Source organism: Indicator indicator, chromosome 5 (genome assembly GCF_027791375.1).
Source record: "Indicator indicator isolate 239-I01 chromosome 5, UM_Iind_1.1, whole genome shotgun sequence".
NCBI classification, from domain to species: Eukaryota; Metazoa; Chordata; class Aves; order Piciformes; family Indicatoridae; genus Indicator; species Indicator indicator.
The window spans coordinates 19,798,054-19,812,456 of NC_072014.1; the positions used below are offsets into that span (position 1 = coordinate 19,798,054).

Consider the following 14,403-nt stretch of genomic DNA (forward strand, 5'->3'; position numbering starts at 1 on the left):
TCAGCCTGAGCTAGGGGTGATGTGCTTGACTCCTTTCCAAGTCCTTTCCTCGTAAAAGATTTTAGACAAATTCCATTAAAGTCTTGTTTCAGAAAAGCTTTCTTTTGAGGAAGATAGCTTAGCAGTTTTTTTTATTTGAGTAGGTCTATAGCTGTATTTTAATTTTTTGAAGTGTGGGTATCTAACAAGATAAATCTGTTCTTTTGGGGTTTTTTTCCTCACACACATCATGGATCATCTCAGAGTGATTAAAGACTTTATAGGTGGTGACTCAACTGAAATCTTCACTCCAAATGATATTTTGTTCCATCCAGAACATTTTCCTAATGCTCACGTAAACCATAAAGGTTACTTTACCTAGCCTGGAATTTGTTTGGCAGATACTGTGCTCTTACAGTTCTCCTTGGCTTTATCAAAAACTGTTAAGTGACTTCAGAAAGTAAGAAGTGTGTATTCTTGTGAATTAACTGTCCTGGGACTGCAGCCATCACCCTGGGGTTGTCGCAAGAATAACCCTTATTCCTATTCCCACTGGGTTTACCCAGCTTGTGCCAAAATTACAGAAATGGTGGGACATCACTGTTACTAAGGATGGCTCGGGTGAATGGGCAAGAGCAAAGCACATACCGAAATGCCATAGCACCGTTAGAAGAGCCCTGTCGCATCTGATAGACACAGTTCCAGCTAGCAGTGAGCCAAAATGCCACAAAACCCACCCTTGTGATTTGAAAAAACCTCCTTGAGGCTTTTCCTTTTTTCATTTAATATTTTTGTTGCATTGAAGTTCTGCATCTCCAATGTGACCCTCCTAGAACTGGCCTAGGTTAGAATTTCTGCTTGAGGTGTGGAAAAGCAGAAGTCTGATCTTCAGCTTGGGAAAGGCTGAGCTTTGGCAGTCAGGCTTTTCCCTCTGCAGCGGCTTGTGGCTGACAGACCAGGCTGCCTGCTTGTGCTTCCACCTCTGTGAAATGTACAGGCCATGACTGTATGTGCTGCTCCTCAGAAGGAGGAAGGTGCATTCAGAGGTGATGATGGAGGATTCTTCAGAGCAAGCAGAGAGAAAGGAAGAACTGTGAGTCTTTTCTAGAGCTCTGCCTTTCCACCCTACCTATAATGGGGAGGGATCTTCCAGCAATTTAAGGGCTTTGAAGGGTCAGCATCTCTTTGTATGGTCTTGAACAGATGATACCTTCTTGAAGTAAGGGTTGATGGTATAGCTATGGGATTATCTCTAAGTACTTCAACAGAAACCAGATTGTTGGATAAAACAGAGTTCACTTTTGTTACAGCATTTTTATGCATTGCCATACTAATGTATGGGTTGTGTACTTGTGCAAAACTGGGTATGTATGTCTGTGAGTTTATACGGCAGTGGGGATGATGTAGGGAGCCCCTGTTTAAAGATGCAGCTGATTTCCATACAATGAAACACAAAGTGCTTTTTACAGATTGTTTAGGTAATGTAGCAAATAGACCTGTTAGCTGCAAGGATGTGTTTCAGCTGACTACAAATGTATTTATTAAATAATCTCTGGGCCTTGTGTGTCTCTGTATATTACTGTGCAGGTTTCTTAGCAAGACCAGACACAGCTCAGCCTTCCACCATGCCTGTGCCTCCCCCTCCAGCTCCCCCTCCTCCCCCAACACTGGCATTGGTAAGTTTTACAGGAGGTAAATACATTGTGTATACACTGTCCTCTGTTGCTGCTTGTCATACTGAATAGGCACTGAGGTGTGGATGAGGGTATGCACATTATTTGGGGTGGAGAGGCACAGCTCCTCAATGCTTGTCGAAGTCAGGGGAATCAAAATCTTGCTTTCCCCTTGCCCTTCTCCAGCCATGTACTCCTATCTTCTCCCTTGTTCTACTCTAGTACTTACCTGACCTGAGCTGGAAAAAACCCATGATCCTATTGTTTACATTTGGTAAGGATAGTTCTTAGCCCACATAGCTCCCTCAGCTAGCCTTTGGTATCAGATCACAGGACTTACTGCTGGCACAGCGTGCTTGGTGAGACTACAACAGAATAGAGCTTGTGCTGTGTTTGCTCTCCAACAATCAGTCACATCACTGACAAGAAAGAAAAGGCTTCTTGAAATGCTACTGTGAAGGACTCAGATATTTTTGTAGCAAACCCCTAGCTGATTACACAGCTAGATTGGGCTCTGCTTCTGAAGTCTTTTCCTCATTTTCCACCCCAAGCAAGATGCAGACTCTCTGCTTGGCTCCTCCATGGCAGCTCTCACCACCTTTCCAGAAATTTCCATAACGCTGATAAAGCTAGAAAGTTTTTCAGGAAACACCATTTGCTAGAAGAAATAACTATATATATGTTCATGTAAGTGTGCATATATGTGTCTCTTTGGGAGAGGGGTTTTAGTTGTTGTTTGGAAAACTCTCACCAAAATATAAACTGAAGAGAGAGGACTATTGAGACAAACCATTGAGACCAAAAATCTAAAGATTTTATTTGGTCACTATGAAGAGGTCTATCAAAACTAAAATAGCAAATAAAGCTCCATCTTTCTTGTGATTTATCCAGAATTTGTATATTAAGAGCTTTCACTACAACTTTCAAGAATGTTCACCTTATTGTGTAGTCTGTTCTTGTTCAATCTCCAAAATGGCAATTTGCCACAAATGTGCCTTGCCTTTAAAAAATCAGACTCCAAATCCTAAGTGAAAAAAATGCAAATTCACATAAAAGTGTTCTGTTTCTGGTGAACAGTGTGGGTTAGAATAGTCAGCCTTGTTTTGGACCCTAAGTCACTAATAAGACAAACTACCTGTAACATCATCCACAGAAGCAAACATGGCACGCTACCCCCTCCAGTGCTGTTAAAACAGCAATTGAGGTCTCGAGTAACTACCACATTTGAGCAAAACTTTGTTGCTGGAAGTTGAGGTTTATTTTGCCTCTTCACTTTTATTTTTTCAGGCAAATACTGAAAAGCCATCCTTAAGCAGGACAGAACAAGCAGGGCGAAATGCCCTATTATCTGATATTACCAAAGGGAAAAAACTGAAGAAGACTGTTACTAATGACAGAAGTGCCCCAATTCTAGACAGTAAGTATGATTCTGCATGTCAGAGTTTCTGTGTGTGAATGGTTCTGCATATCTGAATGCAGAATATTAGTTTATATATCATCAGATGCACTGACATGAAAGAGGTAGGTAAAATAAAATACCAGAAGTTTGCATGCATAAAAATAAATTCTGTTCATCATGGATTAAGTCACTGAGAAATTAAGTAGTGCTTATGAAATGCAAGTGTTCATTTGTTTGCTTACTCTCATTTTCTTGTTTGCTTAAATCAAAAAACTATGCAAACCCTACTAGAAGCTCTGCTGAGGAGCTGCAGCAGATCAGGCAAATAAAAGCCCTGTCAGGACTGAGGAGAGCACAGAGAATACCATGGAATTTCAGCTTCTACTTTTGCATAAATAGTATAATAATAGAAGCACCCCTGGCACAGCCCCATTGGCTGTAGTGGCCCCAGTGCCACTTAAACCAAAGCCAGAAGTCCCAGCCCCACCTGTGTGTCACTCTGCTGCTGGCAGTTTTGCCACTCCTGCAGTGACTCAGAGGTGTTATCCTTTTGGCTGAGCCTTGCTGTTCAGCCTGCCCAGTGGAGCTCTGGCACAGGGCAGCAGCTCCACTTACCTGAATTGAGACAAGGTCTCTGTCTAGCTGTGCTGCTGCTGTGTCTCACTGTGCATGTTGGCAGGTGCTGAGAAGAGGCTACGAAAGCCTGGGCAGCAAAAGTATTGGGAAGGGAGAACAGAGGAGAAAGAAAGGGTGTTTATTGCCTCAGGAGAGAAGACACTTCTACAGACTCATTAGTAAATGTGATACAACTCAGTCCTGATCTGGCCATGCAATTCAAGACTGGACTATGATAGGAGGATGATGAGGAAAGAAGGAAATGCCCAAAGGAGTGTGACATAATAATAATACAGTTCTATGGTCAAACAGGTGTTTAGTTTTTTAACACTTGAGTATTATCTCTGAAAGCAAAGTTACGTGTTCTAGCTATTGTAATGAGCTGGAGAAAATCATTGGGGGAGTAAAGGAGAGGTAAACAATAAGATTAAAATGATGCATCCCATTATCTTGTTTACGTGAATTAACAAATCATGATGAAAGACTAAACCATAGTAGCAGCATTTCTCCAGAGGCTCACACCCTATGTGAGTCAGAGCTGAACTGAGGTAACATGCTTAAGGAAAGAGAAGGATGATGTGAAACATTCTGCCATGAACACATTCTTCCTCCTTTTTTTCTGGGTGGCATTATTAGAAGTGCTTTTGATGTACAGGTTTTAATTATTTGAAAGTCAGTGGAATTTTCACCCACTCAAAGTTGTGGAAACAGAGATGACAACAAATTAAGCAACTGATCTTCAGCCATGTAGCCCATCATTTGATAGCTGATGTCCACAGATGTCTCAAACTGTGGGCCTGCTCATTTTGTAGTGATGCTCTGTATTTGTTGTTGTGGAAACACTTTCGTTGTACTTTTAGGATCTTGTCGTATTTCTGGACCTATGGGGAAGTAATCAAAAAAGCAATCTTTTTCCTTGCTAAGCTTTGTTTAAATAAGTAGGCATGTTGCAACATCATCAATAGCGACAGAGTTCTGTGCATTCCCAGAACTAATCTCCAAAGGTACCTCCAAGAGGAAAGACACCTTTGTCTTCCTTCTTCCTTCTTCATTTCACATGAAATTGCGCTGTCTCAGAGTTTGCTTATGGAGAAGTGAAGAAGGATAAGAGAGCAAAGATGGTAACAAAGATGATATGATGTGCTCAGTTCCAAATTCTCCATAGTGATAGTTTCTCTGCTTGCCAGTCCAGAGCAAGCTAAAAAAAAAGTGATGGCTTAATAAAATGCAGTGGATATGTTTATTGCACCACTTCTTCCATGGTGAAATAGTGGTGGTGATGGTAGCTATAATGATCCAACCTGAACAAAGACATGTGTTTTGAAAGCTTGTCCATTTTTCCCTAGCTACAAGCATTTCTCTAATGAAAGACATGACTTTGCAGGATCAGTCTTGCCTCTCTGCCTAACATGGGGGATTTTTTTTTTCCCCAACAGAGCCCAAAGGACCTGGTGGAGGTAGCAGTGGTGGCTTTGGAGGTGGTGGCAGTAGCAGCGGTGGGGGTTTTGGTAGTGGTGGTGGTTTCAGCGGTGGTGGACCACCTGGCCTTGGAGGCCTTTTTCAAGCAGGAATGCCAAAGCTCAGATCGGCTGCAAATCGAGATGCAGGTAAGAAAGACCTTTCAGTTCCAGTGTGAAAAAGTAAATTACATTGTTTAAAACCTTCATAGCACTGCAATAAATTAACTGCTGGGATTGAAAAGTCTTCAAATATCTTAGGCTCTTAGGAAGTGTCGTTTTCAGCTTGAGTCTTGTTTTATTCTTAACACCAGATTTCATAGTTTTTAATGAAAACTAAAGATCTCAGCAATGTTCAGTTCTATATTCGGGCAGACTAAGGTCGTGCCTTAGCTGTGGGTATGCAAGACCAGAGAATTCCAGATTAATTCTTCCTTGTGCCCCAAGAAAAAGGATCTGCTTTCCAAATGGAACATACCTCTGCATCAGCTCCACAACAGCATGACTTACCATTTAGAGAGTGTATGAGGCATCCCAGCTGGCTGATACCCACACTGCAGTTGTAGGCTTGTCAGGGCATGCACTGTATTCTTATGGCTGGAAAACAGCTGTCTGAAGCCTTTGTGCCCCTTGAAATAAGGGAGATCTGTCTGGGGCCAGTTAGTTTTGTAAAGTTAAAGATGTAGGATTTCACGTTTGTTGAGGGAGGAGTGGACACTAGGGGTTGTAGGGTATTATGAACCTTACATGTTTTATAGATTAACATAATTTTCCAGCACCTGTGTACAAAACAGTCTCTGAAAGATGGTATTTTCTATTATGTCATAGTCTGTTTTGGGAACTCGTATTAATACAAAAGTTCCTGGCATCACAGGATAGTACTTCAGCTGTAAGGCTGGCTGCCTTCTTCCTGATGTGCACTAGTACACCCTTAGATAACAGCAACTGAAAACAGCCGCAACTAGTCTTTTGCTGGACTAAGCTAAGAAAGATTTCTTTGCTTTCATGTTGATATTATCGACATCAATGTTTCTTTCTTCCTTGTGTTATTGCTTGCTGGGTGATGGCTGCATCAGTGGTGTTACCTTGCAGCCACTTCGGTCTCTGACAAGTCGTCCCAGATAAGCAATTCCAGAATGTCACCTGCTACTCGGGAACAGCTCCCCAGTGCTATCAGAACCGCAGCTCACTGCTCCTGGGTGCCAGGCCCTGAAGGCTGGCGTGCCCCATGCCAAGGCTGACCCCTTAGGACGCAGCGTGTTAGGAAGTGCCTGTCCGATGGATTCTTACTCCCCATCCTGTGTCCGCAGATACCGGGGCAAGCCGCCCCCCGGCCTTGCCGCCCGGAGGCCGCTCCGCAGCCGCCAAGCCCTTCTCTCCGCCGAGCGGCCCACCGCGCTTCCCGGGGTCGCCCTCAGGGCCGCGGACCCCTGCTCCCGAGCCGCAGAGGAGCCGCATGCCGCCGCCAAGGCCCGACGTCGGCTCCAAGCCCGAGGTCGTGCCGCCGCCGGTACCCAGCACGCCCCGGCCCATCGCCTCCAGCCTGCATAACAGAGGGTCGCCGCCGGTGCCTAGAGTGAACCGGCAGCCTAGCCTGGGGCCTTCGCCACCCCCCTTCCTGGGCAGCCGGAGCGCAGGATCGGCCGGGCCACTCCGGCAGACGGGCCCCAGCGCGGCATCCCCCTTCTCCGGCCGGCCACCGCTGCCGCCCACGCCGGGCCGGCCGGCTGAGGACAAGCCGCCGCCCCCACCGCCCCCCGCCGGGCACAGAGCACCCGCCGCTCGGGAGTCGGCTCTGCCCCCGCTGCCGCCGCAGAACAGCAAGCCACCTGTGCCCTCTGCGCCACGGCCCACCGTCGGCGCCCCAGCGCCACCACCTCCCCCTAGCAGGCCGGGGCCACCCCCTATCCCGCCTGTCCCGAGCGGCAGCGACGAGATGCCGCGGCTGCCCCAGAGGAACATCTCGCTGGGGTCCTCCTCATCGCCCGTCGGCGGGGGCGGCCGCTCCGGACCCCTGCCCCCCCCGCCCAGCGAGAGGCCTCCACCGCCGGTCAGAGACCCCCCAAGCCGATCAGGTAGGGAGCCAGGGGCTGAGGGTCCAGAGCTTTGCTGGGGATTGAACAAGTGGGCCGGGTGTGGTGAAGTGGAAATTCTTGAATTGCCTAGTGGCGCCCTTGGCCGTGCTCCCTGCAGCATAACCCCAAATCGTCAGCCACCCTGCCCTGCTACAGCCTTGAGGGTGCTTCACCTGCTGTGACCCAGAATCATTGAATGGTTTCATTTGGAAAACACCTGCAAGATCATTGAGTTTAACCATTGTCTAACTCTTATCAAGTCTGGTGCTAAACCATGTCCCTTAGCACCACATCTATGCATCTTTTAAACACCTCGAGGGACAAGGATTCAACCACCTCTCTGGGGGAGCCTATTCTGGTGTTTGATAACACTTTCAGTAAAGAACTTTCTTCTAATACCCAATCTAAACATCAACCAGTGCAGCTTGAGGCCATTTCCTCTTGTCCTATTATTTATATAACTAAGGAGAAAAAACCTACAACCTCTTTTCAAATAATTGTAGAGAGCAAGGTCTCTCCTCAGCCTCCTCCAGACTAAACAACAAGATTTTGGAGGCCCCGTCCCTGAGGACATTCAAGGCCAGGCTTGAAGGGGCTCTGAGCAACCTGATCTAGTTGTGGATGTTCTTGCTTTACTGGAGGGGAATCGGACTAAATGACCTCTAAAGGTCACTTCCAACCCCATACATTCTATAATTCTATGATCCACAAGGTGGATGCAGAAGTAGCAGCATCAGATGGCTTCAGATGGGGCATCCCTTTTTCACCCTGTGCAATGCACATAAGGGCTGGGGGAGCAGGATGTGACTTGGGGCAGGGCCTTCCCTGCCAGCCATTGCCATGCACACAAATGGTGCTGGTAGGCACAAGGGATTCTGCAGCTGGAAATGAAAGCCTGTGTGTATGATGGTGGCTTAGGGACAGTCACTGTGCATCACCAGCCTGCTCACATGGGCTTTTACAGATCTTGGCAACTTTCGTTATAATTATTGTAATTAAAATGGGTTGCAAACAAGGGGTTTCCCCATTATGTGCTTTGATGCAAAAATGTCTAGGTTCTGATAGGTGACAACGTTTGCCCTCCTGAGTCAACCAGCATGAGTTAATGGTGGCATTCTTGTCAATGGAGGTTTGCAGAACCAACCTTCTACGTGTTGGGAGACATGAATGCTTACAGCCAAATTCAAATTATATTAATAAAAGACCTAGCCAACGGTTGTTAAATAGAATGGTAGTTGTTACAGTGTGACTAATTGTTGATGTTTACCATATGCAAATTTCAAATTAGACTAAAAATGGAACTGCTTCCTTTGAGTTAATTTGTAATATACTTTGTCCTTTCTGACAACTCTTGTTTATAACTTTTGAGAATTGCACATTATAACTTAGTTCTCTTAATACCTAATGGTTTTCCCTCAGGAGATGAGAGTTTGGGCACAAACAGCCCAAATTCTTAGAAGGGAGAAGCATTTCACAGAAGGCAAAACTGGAAAGCTTGTAGAGTTGATTTTCATTTCATCTTTTGGAATAAAAATCTGGAATAGTCTCAAACCCACCCAGTCCTGAACAATAGAGATGAATGGCATGGAAGCTCCCACAGGCAACAGCCATCTGTGTTGCTTTCCAGCTCCTTGAACTAGCCTGGATTTCTTGTAGCACAGCAACTGCAGCAGCCATGCAGCTACAGAAAATACTGGCCCTGAAACCATGCTTTGTGGAGCTGGTTGCCAGCCAAAAGGATGGCACAATGCCAGCACAGCCTGCAGTAAATAAATCAGAGAAATCTTGTCATGTTTGACTGGGAACATGGATCAAAGTTGCAGAGAGTGTCTGCAGTTATTCATGTGATTCCAAGAGCTTTTTTTCCATGGTGGTCTCTGCTTCCACTGTTGCTTTCCTGGTTGGTTCGTGTCATAAGCAGATTGTTTTAGCAAACCTGCGGTACCTTTCTGCTGGTTTAACAAGCAGAAGGAAGTTGCAGCCATAAATTATAAACGTAAATACTTCTATTCTGCAGCAGTTCAATATGGATGATGTGGTTTAGAGAGAGAGCAAGAAAAACTATTCTGAAAGTCACTAAATGCTTCTCTTTCTTAGAAACCATTCCCTGAAGGCAAACTTCAGTAAAATGTAAAAAGAGAAGGTGAAAAAAGAAAACGGGGGCTTAAAAAAAGAAAAAGCTCTTACCAAGTATAGCATGTTCTGCAGAATCACAGAATATTAGGGGCTGGAAGGGACTTTGAAAGATCATGCAGTCCAGCCCCCCTGCCAGATCACACAAGAAATGCAAGTGTTCCTTGAAGCATTTTCAATACTTGTTGCTGGATATATAATATCTGCTGCTCTCTTTTTCAAAATGCACATCCATAACTAGATTTCATCAGGTCAAGGAAGCATTTCATTAAAGTGAACATAATTTTCAGTTGCCCAACTGAGCTCTGACCCAGCAGTCAATTCTGTTAGACTACTGCCTAACAGAGGTAGCAAGACCTTTAAACAGGCTTAGCCCTGTGCACCCTCTGCTTCATTCCCTAACCATGAGCACCTCTCTCCTGGCAGCAGCAGCAGCTTTCTTGCCTTTACTTACCTGCTGCTCTTGGAGAAGCACCCATCCTCTGCCCTCAGGAGAACCCTGGTCCTGTATTATGTGAGTCGTGCCTTCATATTTGACCTGTCATGTCACCATGCCAGTTAACTCACAAACACAGACACTGGCAATACCAGTCTACATGTGAGGTCTGTTTTCAGTTTAGGAGGAGGTGGATGTGCTCCAGCTATCGAAAAACCTGGCATGCAGCATATATGTTTATAAATGAGCGAGTTGATGCCATGCTGCTTAACAATGCCACTCCTGGGCTGAATTTCTCTGTGCACTGCTGCAGATTCTGGCTGTGACGCCCAGAGAGGACCACCCTTATGGAAAAGAGCCTCTGAGCCTCTTCTGCTACATGCCCTCTTGCCTTTGCAATGATACATGGAAAAGAAATGGGTTATGGTTTGGATGTCCACAGTACCCTGAATTCCACCTGTAACCTCATTGTGACCAATGTAATTTAGAGTGGCTTCAAGGATCAGCACCTATCCCAAGGGTCTTTTCCAACCTGAATGTTTTTGTGATTCTGTAGCTGAAGGAAATGTGGGTGCTGAGATGTATTTCTGCCCTGCTCCCCTGAACTCTGCTCACTAAATCAGTACCAGCTCCCTAGAGGGCACTGGACAGTAAAGAAGTCTGCGTTGAGGGCTATTTCCCCTCACGGTCAAGGGTCTCAAGCCAGCACACCCTCTCCCATTTATTAATGGGAGGCCATGGAATGCAGGCAATAGCCTATCACCAGTAAAATAACCCCTGATGCAAATGACATTTGTGTGTTTTTTTTCTCTTGTCTTGCTCCAGGCCCCCTCCCACCACCTCCTCCCCTAAGCAGGAATGGAAGCACTTCAAGAGCTTTGCCCGCTGCTCCCCAGCTGCCATCCCGGGCAGGGCTGGACACCCAGAGAGGTGGACCACGACCACCACTTCCTCCTGACCGGCCGGGCTCAGCAGCACCACCGCCACCACCACCGCCTTCATCAGCTGTCCGAAATGGTTTCCAGGATCTAGGTGATGGTAAGTCATCCTCCCAGTTGTTTGCCTTTGACAGAGACTGTATGGTAGCTTTTGGCCTTAAGTCACAAAAGGTTTTGTTTCTAGTGCAGACCTTTGGTTTCTGACCAACAGAATTGTCATTTGGGTCTTGATTAACCCTGCTAATGGACTGAATGTGCCACGCATAGAGCACAACTGCAAAGACATCAGTACAGTCTCCAAACCAACCCTTTGGAAAACAGTCTGAAAAATCCAAATTTACTGTGCTTTACTTTGCTACGATACAGAAGTAAGGCTTAAAGGGGTTGTTCTGACTCTAGTATGAATTCAAAACGTAGCTACATTAAGATAAGGCTTTTTGAAATCAGAATGATGACTCAAAAGCTGAAAAATAGATGAGAGAAGAGGCTGTCAGAACACTGCTGAGAAGCTCAACTATTTCTCTTTTTGTTAGTGTTTATTGAAAAGACAATGTCCAAGATTGCTGTTTTGAAGATTCATTGTGCTTTTCTTCTTAATTTTGTATTTGCAAAGGGTAAATAAACCTTTCAGCTAATTTTGGAAGGCCAAAACTGGTATTTCTGGTATTTGTAAGGTCAGAAAAACTAAGCAGAGAATAAAATTGTAACTTGTGCTTTTGAAAGATCTTCACACATCAGACAATGCAGGTGGGTCACAAGCACATTTTTTCCTACCCTAGTCATTTGCAGGGTTCAGAAAACATACTGGTTTCTGATTGCAGCCACTGGGAGTACACACGGGAAAACTGGATCACAGCAAATAGCCACATGTACAAGTGCCAGGCAAAACTTAGTCATTCATTACGTTATGCAATAAAATATAACAATATTGCAAGGAAGCTATGGTTGCAAAGTCCTGAAGCAACCAAGTGAAGAAATGACAGTTTAAGACAGCCCACACTTTTTTCCTTGGGCCTCTGAATTCAAATGCAGAACAGAGCTCCACAAACTTTTCCTGTTATTTCAGTGAAGAAAATGATCAGCTTGCTTTATTCTTTAGAATCCTATAGACTCAGTAAGTACATCAGTAGGGTCTCAGTAGTCTCAAGAGATACAGTTTTAGCTGACATAGTTTTCCATTTTGATACTAGTCACATAGAGGTTCCTCTGTCATCATAGATTTTGTCGTAATGGCCTCAAGTTTTCTTTTTCCTTTATAAAATTTCAGAAAGAAAAAACACCACTTATAGGTCAATGTGCTTTTATGATGCTCTTGAGATTTGTTTATCAACAGAATGTGAATATCAGAAAATTCTACATTCAGGAGAAAAATACTGTTCTGGAATAGGAAACGCTATGTATTTTGGGTAACACGTATATATATGTCTTTCTGTGTGTGTGTGTTAAAAAAATGGATCTGTTATACATAGAAGGGAACATAGCACTTATTTCAGTGGAATTATGGCCATTTTCCTGCTCTGTGGTTTTGTGTTAGATTGGCTAAGTGTCAAGTTAACAAGAATTTTCATTCACAAACTAACTTAAAGCATCTTCTTCCCTGACTTCCCAATAGGATACTGGTTCGGTACTGAGCTATGTAAACATTTTGCAATATAAAGAATGTATTAAATGTGATATTCATGTCAATATAGTTTCCTAAATCTGTGTCACAAAAGTAATGGGCAAATCACGTGGAATTTTTTTCAGATGAATGGGAAAGCAGATTTTCTTTTCATCCTATATCTGACCTGCCACCTCCAGAGCCGTATGTACCTATGAACAGAAGTTATCCCAGTAAACTAGCAAGAAGTGAAAGCAGAGGTAAGTTTGTTCCACCTCTGCTGTTGCAGTTTCAGCAGATCATCCTAAAATCAATGTGTATAGGGAAGAAATTGGATGCCAAGGTTTCAGAACTTCTCAGACTAACAGCCTGGTCACTCCCACTGCCAAATGCAGGTTCACAGGCACAATCCCTCTTAAACTTGTATTTGAGGCAGAATTTGTTTGGGTTTTAAGTTGAAACATGTATTGTAAGATACCACCTTTGCTATCATAGTCAGTCCTTCCGCTACAGGCAGCTAGAAAAATCCCCTAGGACTTCCACCTCATTTCCCATGTTAATTCAGGCACAACTCATTTATTCTTGTGCAAACATCATCCTTGAGTTTATTTATCCTCCTTCCTTGATGAGTTAAACGCCTAATATTTTCTAAGACAACAGTCATATCCTCTTCTCAGCTTTTATTTTACTGGGCTGATTAAATTGGGATCCCTGTTTCCAAGCTCTGTGCTCTGATCATCAGAGTTGTTTGTGTATCCATTTCAGTTTGGTTTTGTTGTTTCTAGTTAGGTGCTGTATCAGTTCAGGTCTCAACCATGTTTTCTACAGAAGAGTTAGTTTCCTGTCTTCATTAGTGATATTACCTGATACTCCCAAGGATCAATGTACTTCTTTCACAACCAGTGACATTGGTGGCTCATAGTTATCCTGTAATCATCTGCACACTCAGATGTTTCTCTGTCTCTTCTGTTCCCAAATGAGGTTTTGGTTTGGAGCAGGAATTGCTGTTAGTCTCTGATCCTTCACTTTGCCTTGTTAGCATTCATCCCATTGGTATTGCATTGCACCGTAAAGAAAGGCAAAGTAATATATGCAGGTTTATGTGTCCTTTCATGAGTTTACAATGGAAATCTTCATATAGGGAAAAATATGAAGAGCTTTGAAACATTCTGTAGTTAGAGCTTGCCACTTTCGTTGGAATTTGCATGTGTGTCTGGTAGCACTGAGAAGGTTTGTGTTTGTGTAAAATAGTAAGGTTAACAAGAGCTATCAATCTAGTTTTGAGAAGGGTACAAAGGACTAAAATGCATATGCTTTTCAGACATTTGGCGATAGCATTATTTCAAAATTTTCTTTTGCACTGTTTGGAGTTTTGATGATGTTTAATAAACTAACTGGAAACTACAAAGATTTTTTAGTGAAATGGCTAGGCACAAAAAAAAAAAAAAATCAGATCTTTACCAGTTACTGAATTAATGAATTGGATGTAAGCTTCCACTTTAGGAGGAGTAATACAAAAAACTTCCTTTCTCTTTTAGGTGGCTCTGGCCGAAAAGAAAGAGGTGCTCCCCCACTTCCACCTATACCAAGGTGAAATGGATTCTGGCCCATCTTTGGGCAACGTTTGTTTTCAAGTTTCCTTCCAGTCACCTCTCCTGTCCACATCATTGGAAAGTTGTCTGCTTTGCTTTATTTCTACTCTGACTTGTCAGCTGGAACAAACTTCAGTCTTTCTTACAGAGTGCAGCTTATGAACTATAGTTGCTCAAAGCTATACATTTTATTTGCTTACACTGCGGGCTGTCATGAAAGGCATTTTGTGAACCATACACAACATATGTGTATCATGCTTACTGTGTCCAGTCATATCTCCTTGAAAGCTCCACAGGAGGGCCGGCTTTGAATTTAATAAGAGCTGGAACAAATCTGTTTCATTCACTTTGGGTACACTGGCTGTGTTATTTGAATGAAAAAGTAAAATCTATTATCTGTTTAAAAAACAGTTGCTGGGGAAAAACATGTAGCCAAGAGTTCTCCGGATCCTTCTTTGCAAGCCTAACTCATCCCATCTGCTTCTGCAAGCCATAGACTACTTGGT

At 43.9% G+C, this 14,403-nt stretch overlaps 1 protein-coding gene across 2 annotated transcripts; it reads left to right on the plus strand.

The window, feature by feature from the left end:
* Positions 1–1,604: 1,604 nt before the first annotated feature.
* Positions 1,605–13,899, plus strand: WIPF1 (WAS/WASL interacting protein family member 1). 2 transcript variants are annotated; one of them, XM_054381169.1, is made up of 7 exons: positions 1,605–1,655; positions 2,940–3,069; positions 5,103–5,273; positions 6,434–7,198; positions 10,593–10,805; positions 12,452–12,565; positions 13,844–13,899. In XM_054381169.1, the coding sequence occupies exons 1-7, from the start codon at positions 1,605–1,607 to the stop codon at positions 13,897–13,899; spliced, it is 1,500 nt and encodes a 499-aa protein (XP_054237144.1). The 2 variants fall into 2 exon arrangements, with proteins under 2 accessions (XP_054237144.1, XP_054237145.1); XM_054381170.1 differs by lacking the exon at positions 5,103–5,273 and having other exon boundaries at positions 6,635–7,198.
* Positions 13,900–14,403: the final 504 nt, after the last annotated feature.

Bases quoted from the DNA above. Each gene is read 5' to 3' on its own strand.
- WIPF1 (XM_054381169.1), top strand. From the start codon at position 1,605: ATGCCTGTGCCTCCCCCTCCAGCTCCCCCTCCTCCCCCAACACTGGCA. The intron at 3,070-5,102 runs GTAAGTATGATT...TTTCCCCAACAG, and splicing joins AAGTGCCCCAATTCTAGACA to AGCCCAAAGGACCTGGTGGA. The intron at 7,199-10,592 runs GTAGGGAGCCAG...GTCTTGCTCCAG, and splicing joins AGACCCCCCAAGCCGATCAG to GCCCCCTCCCACCACCTCCT.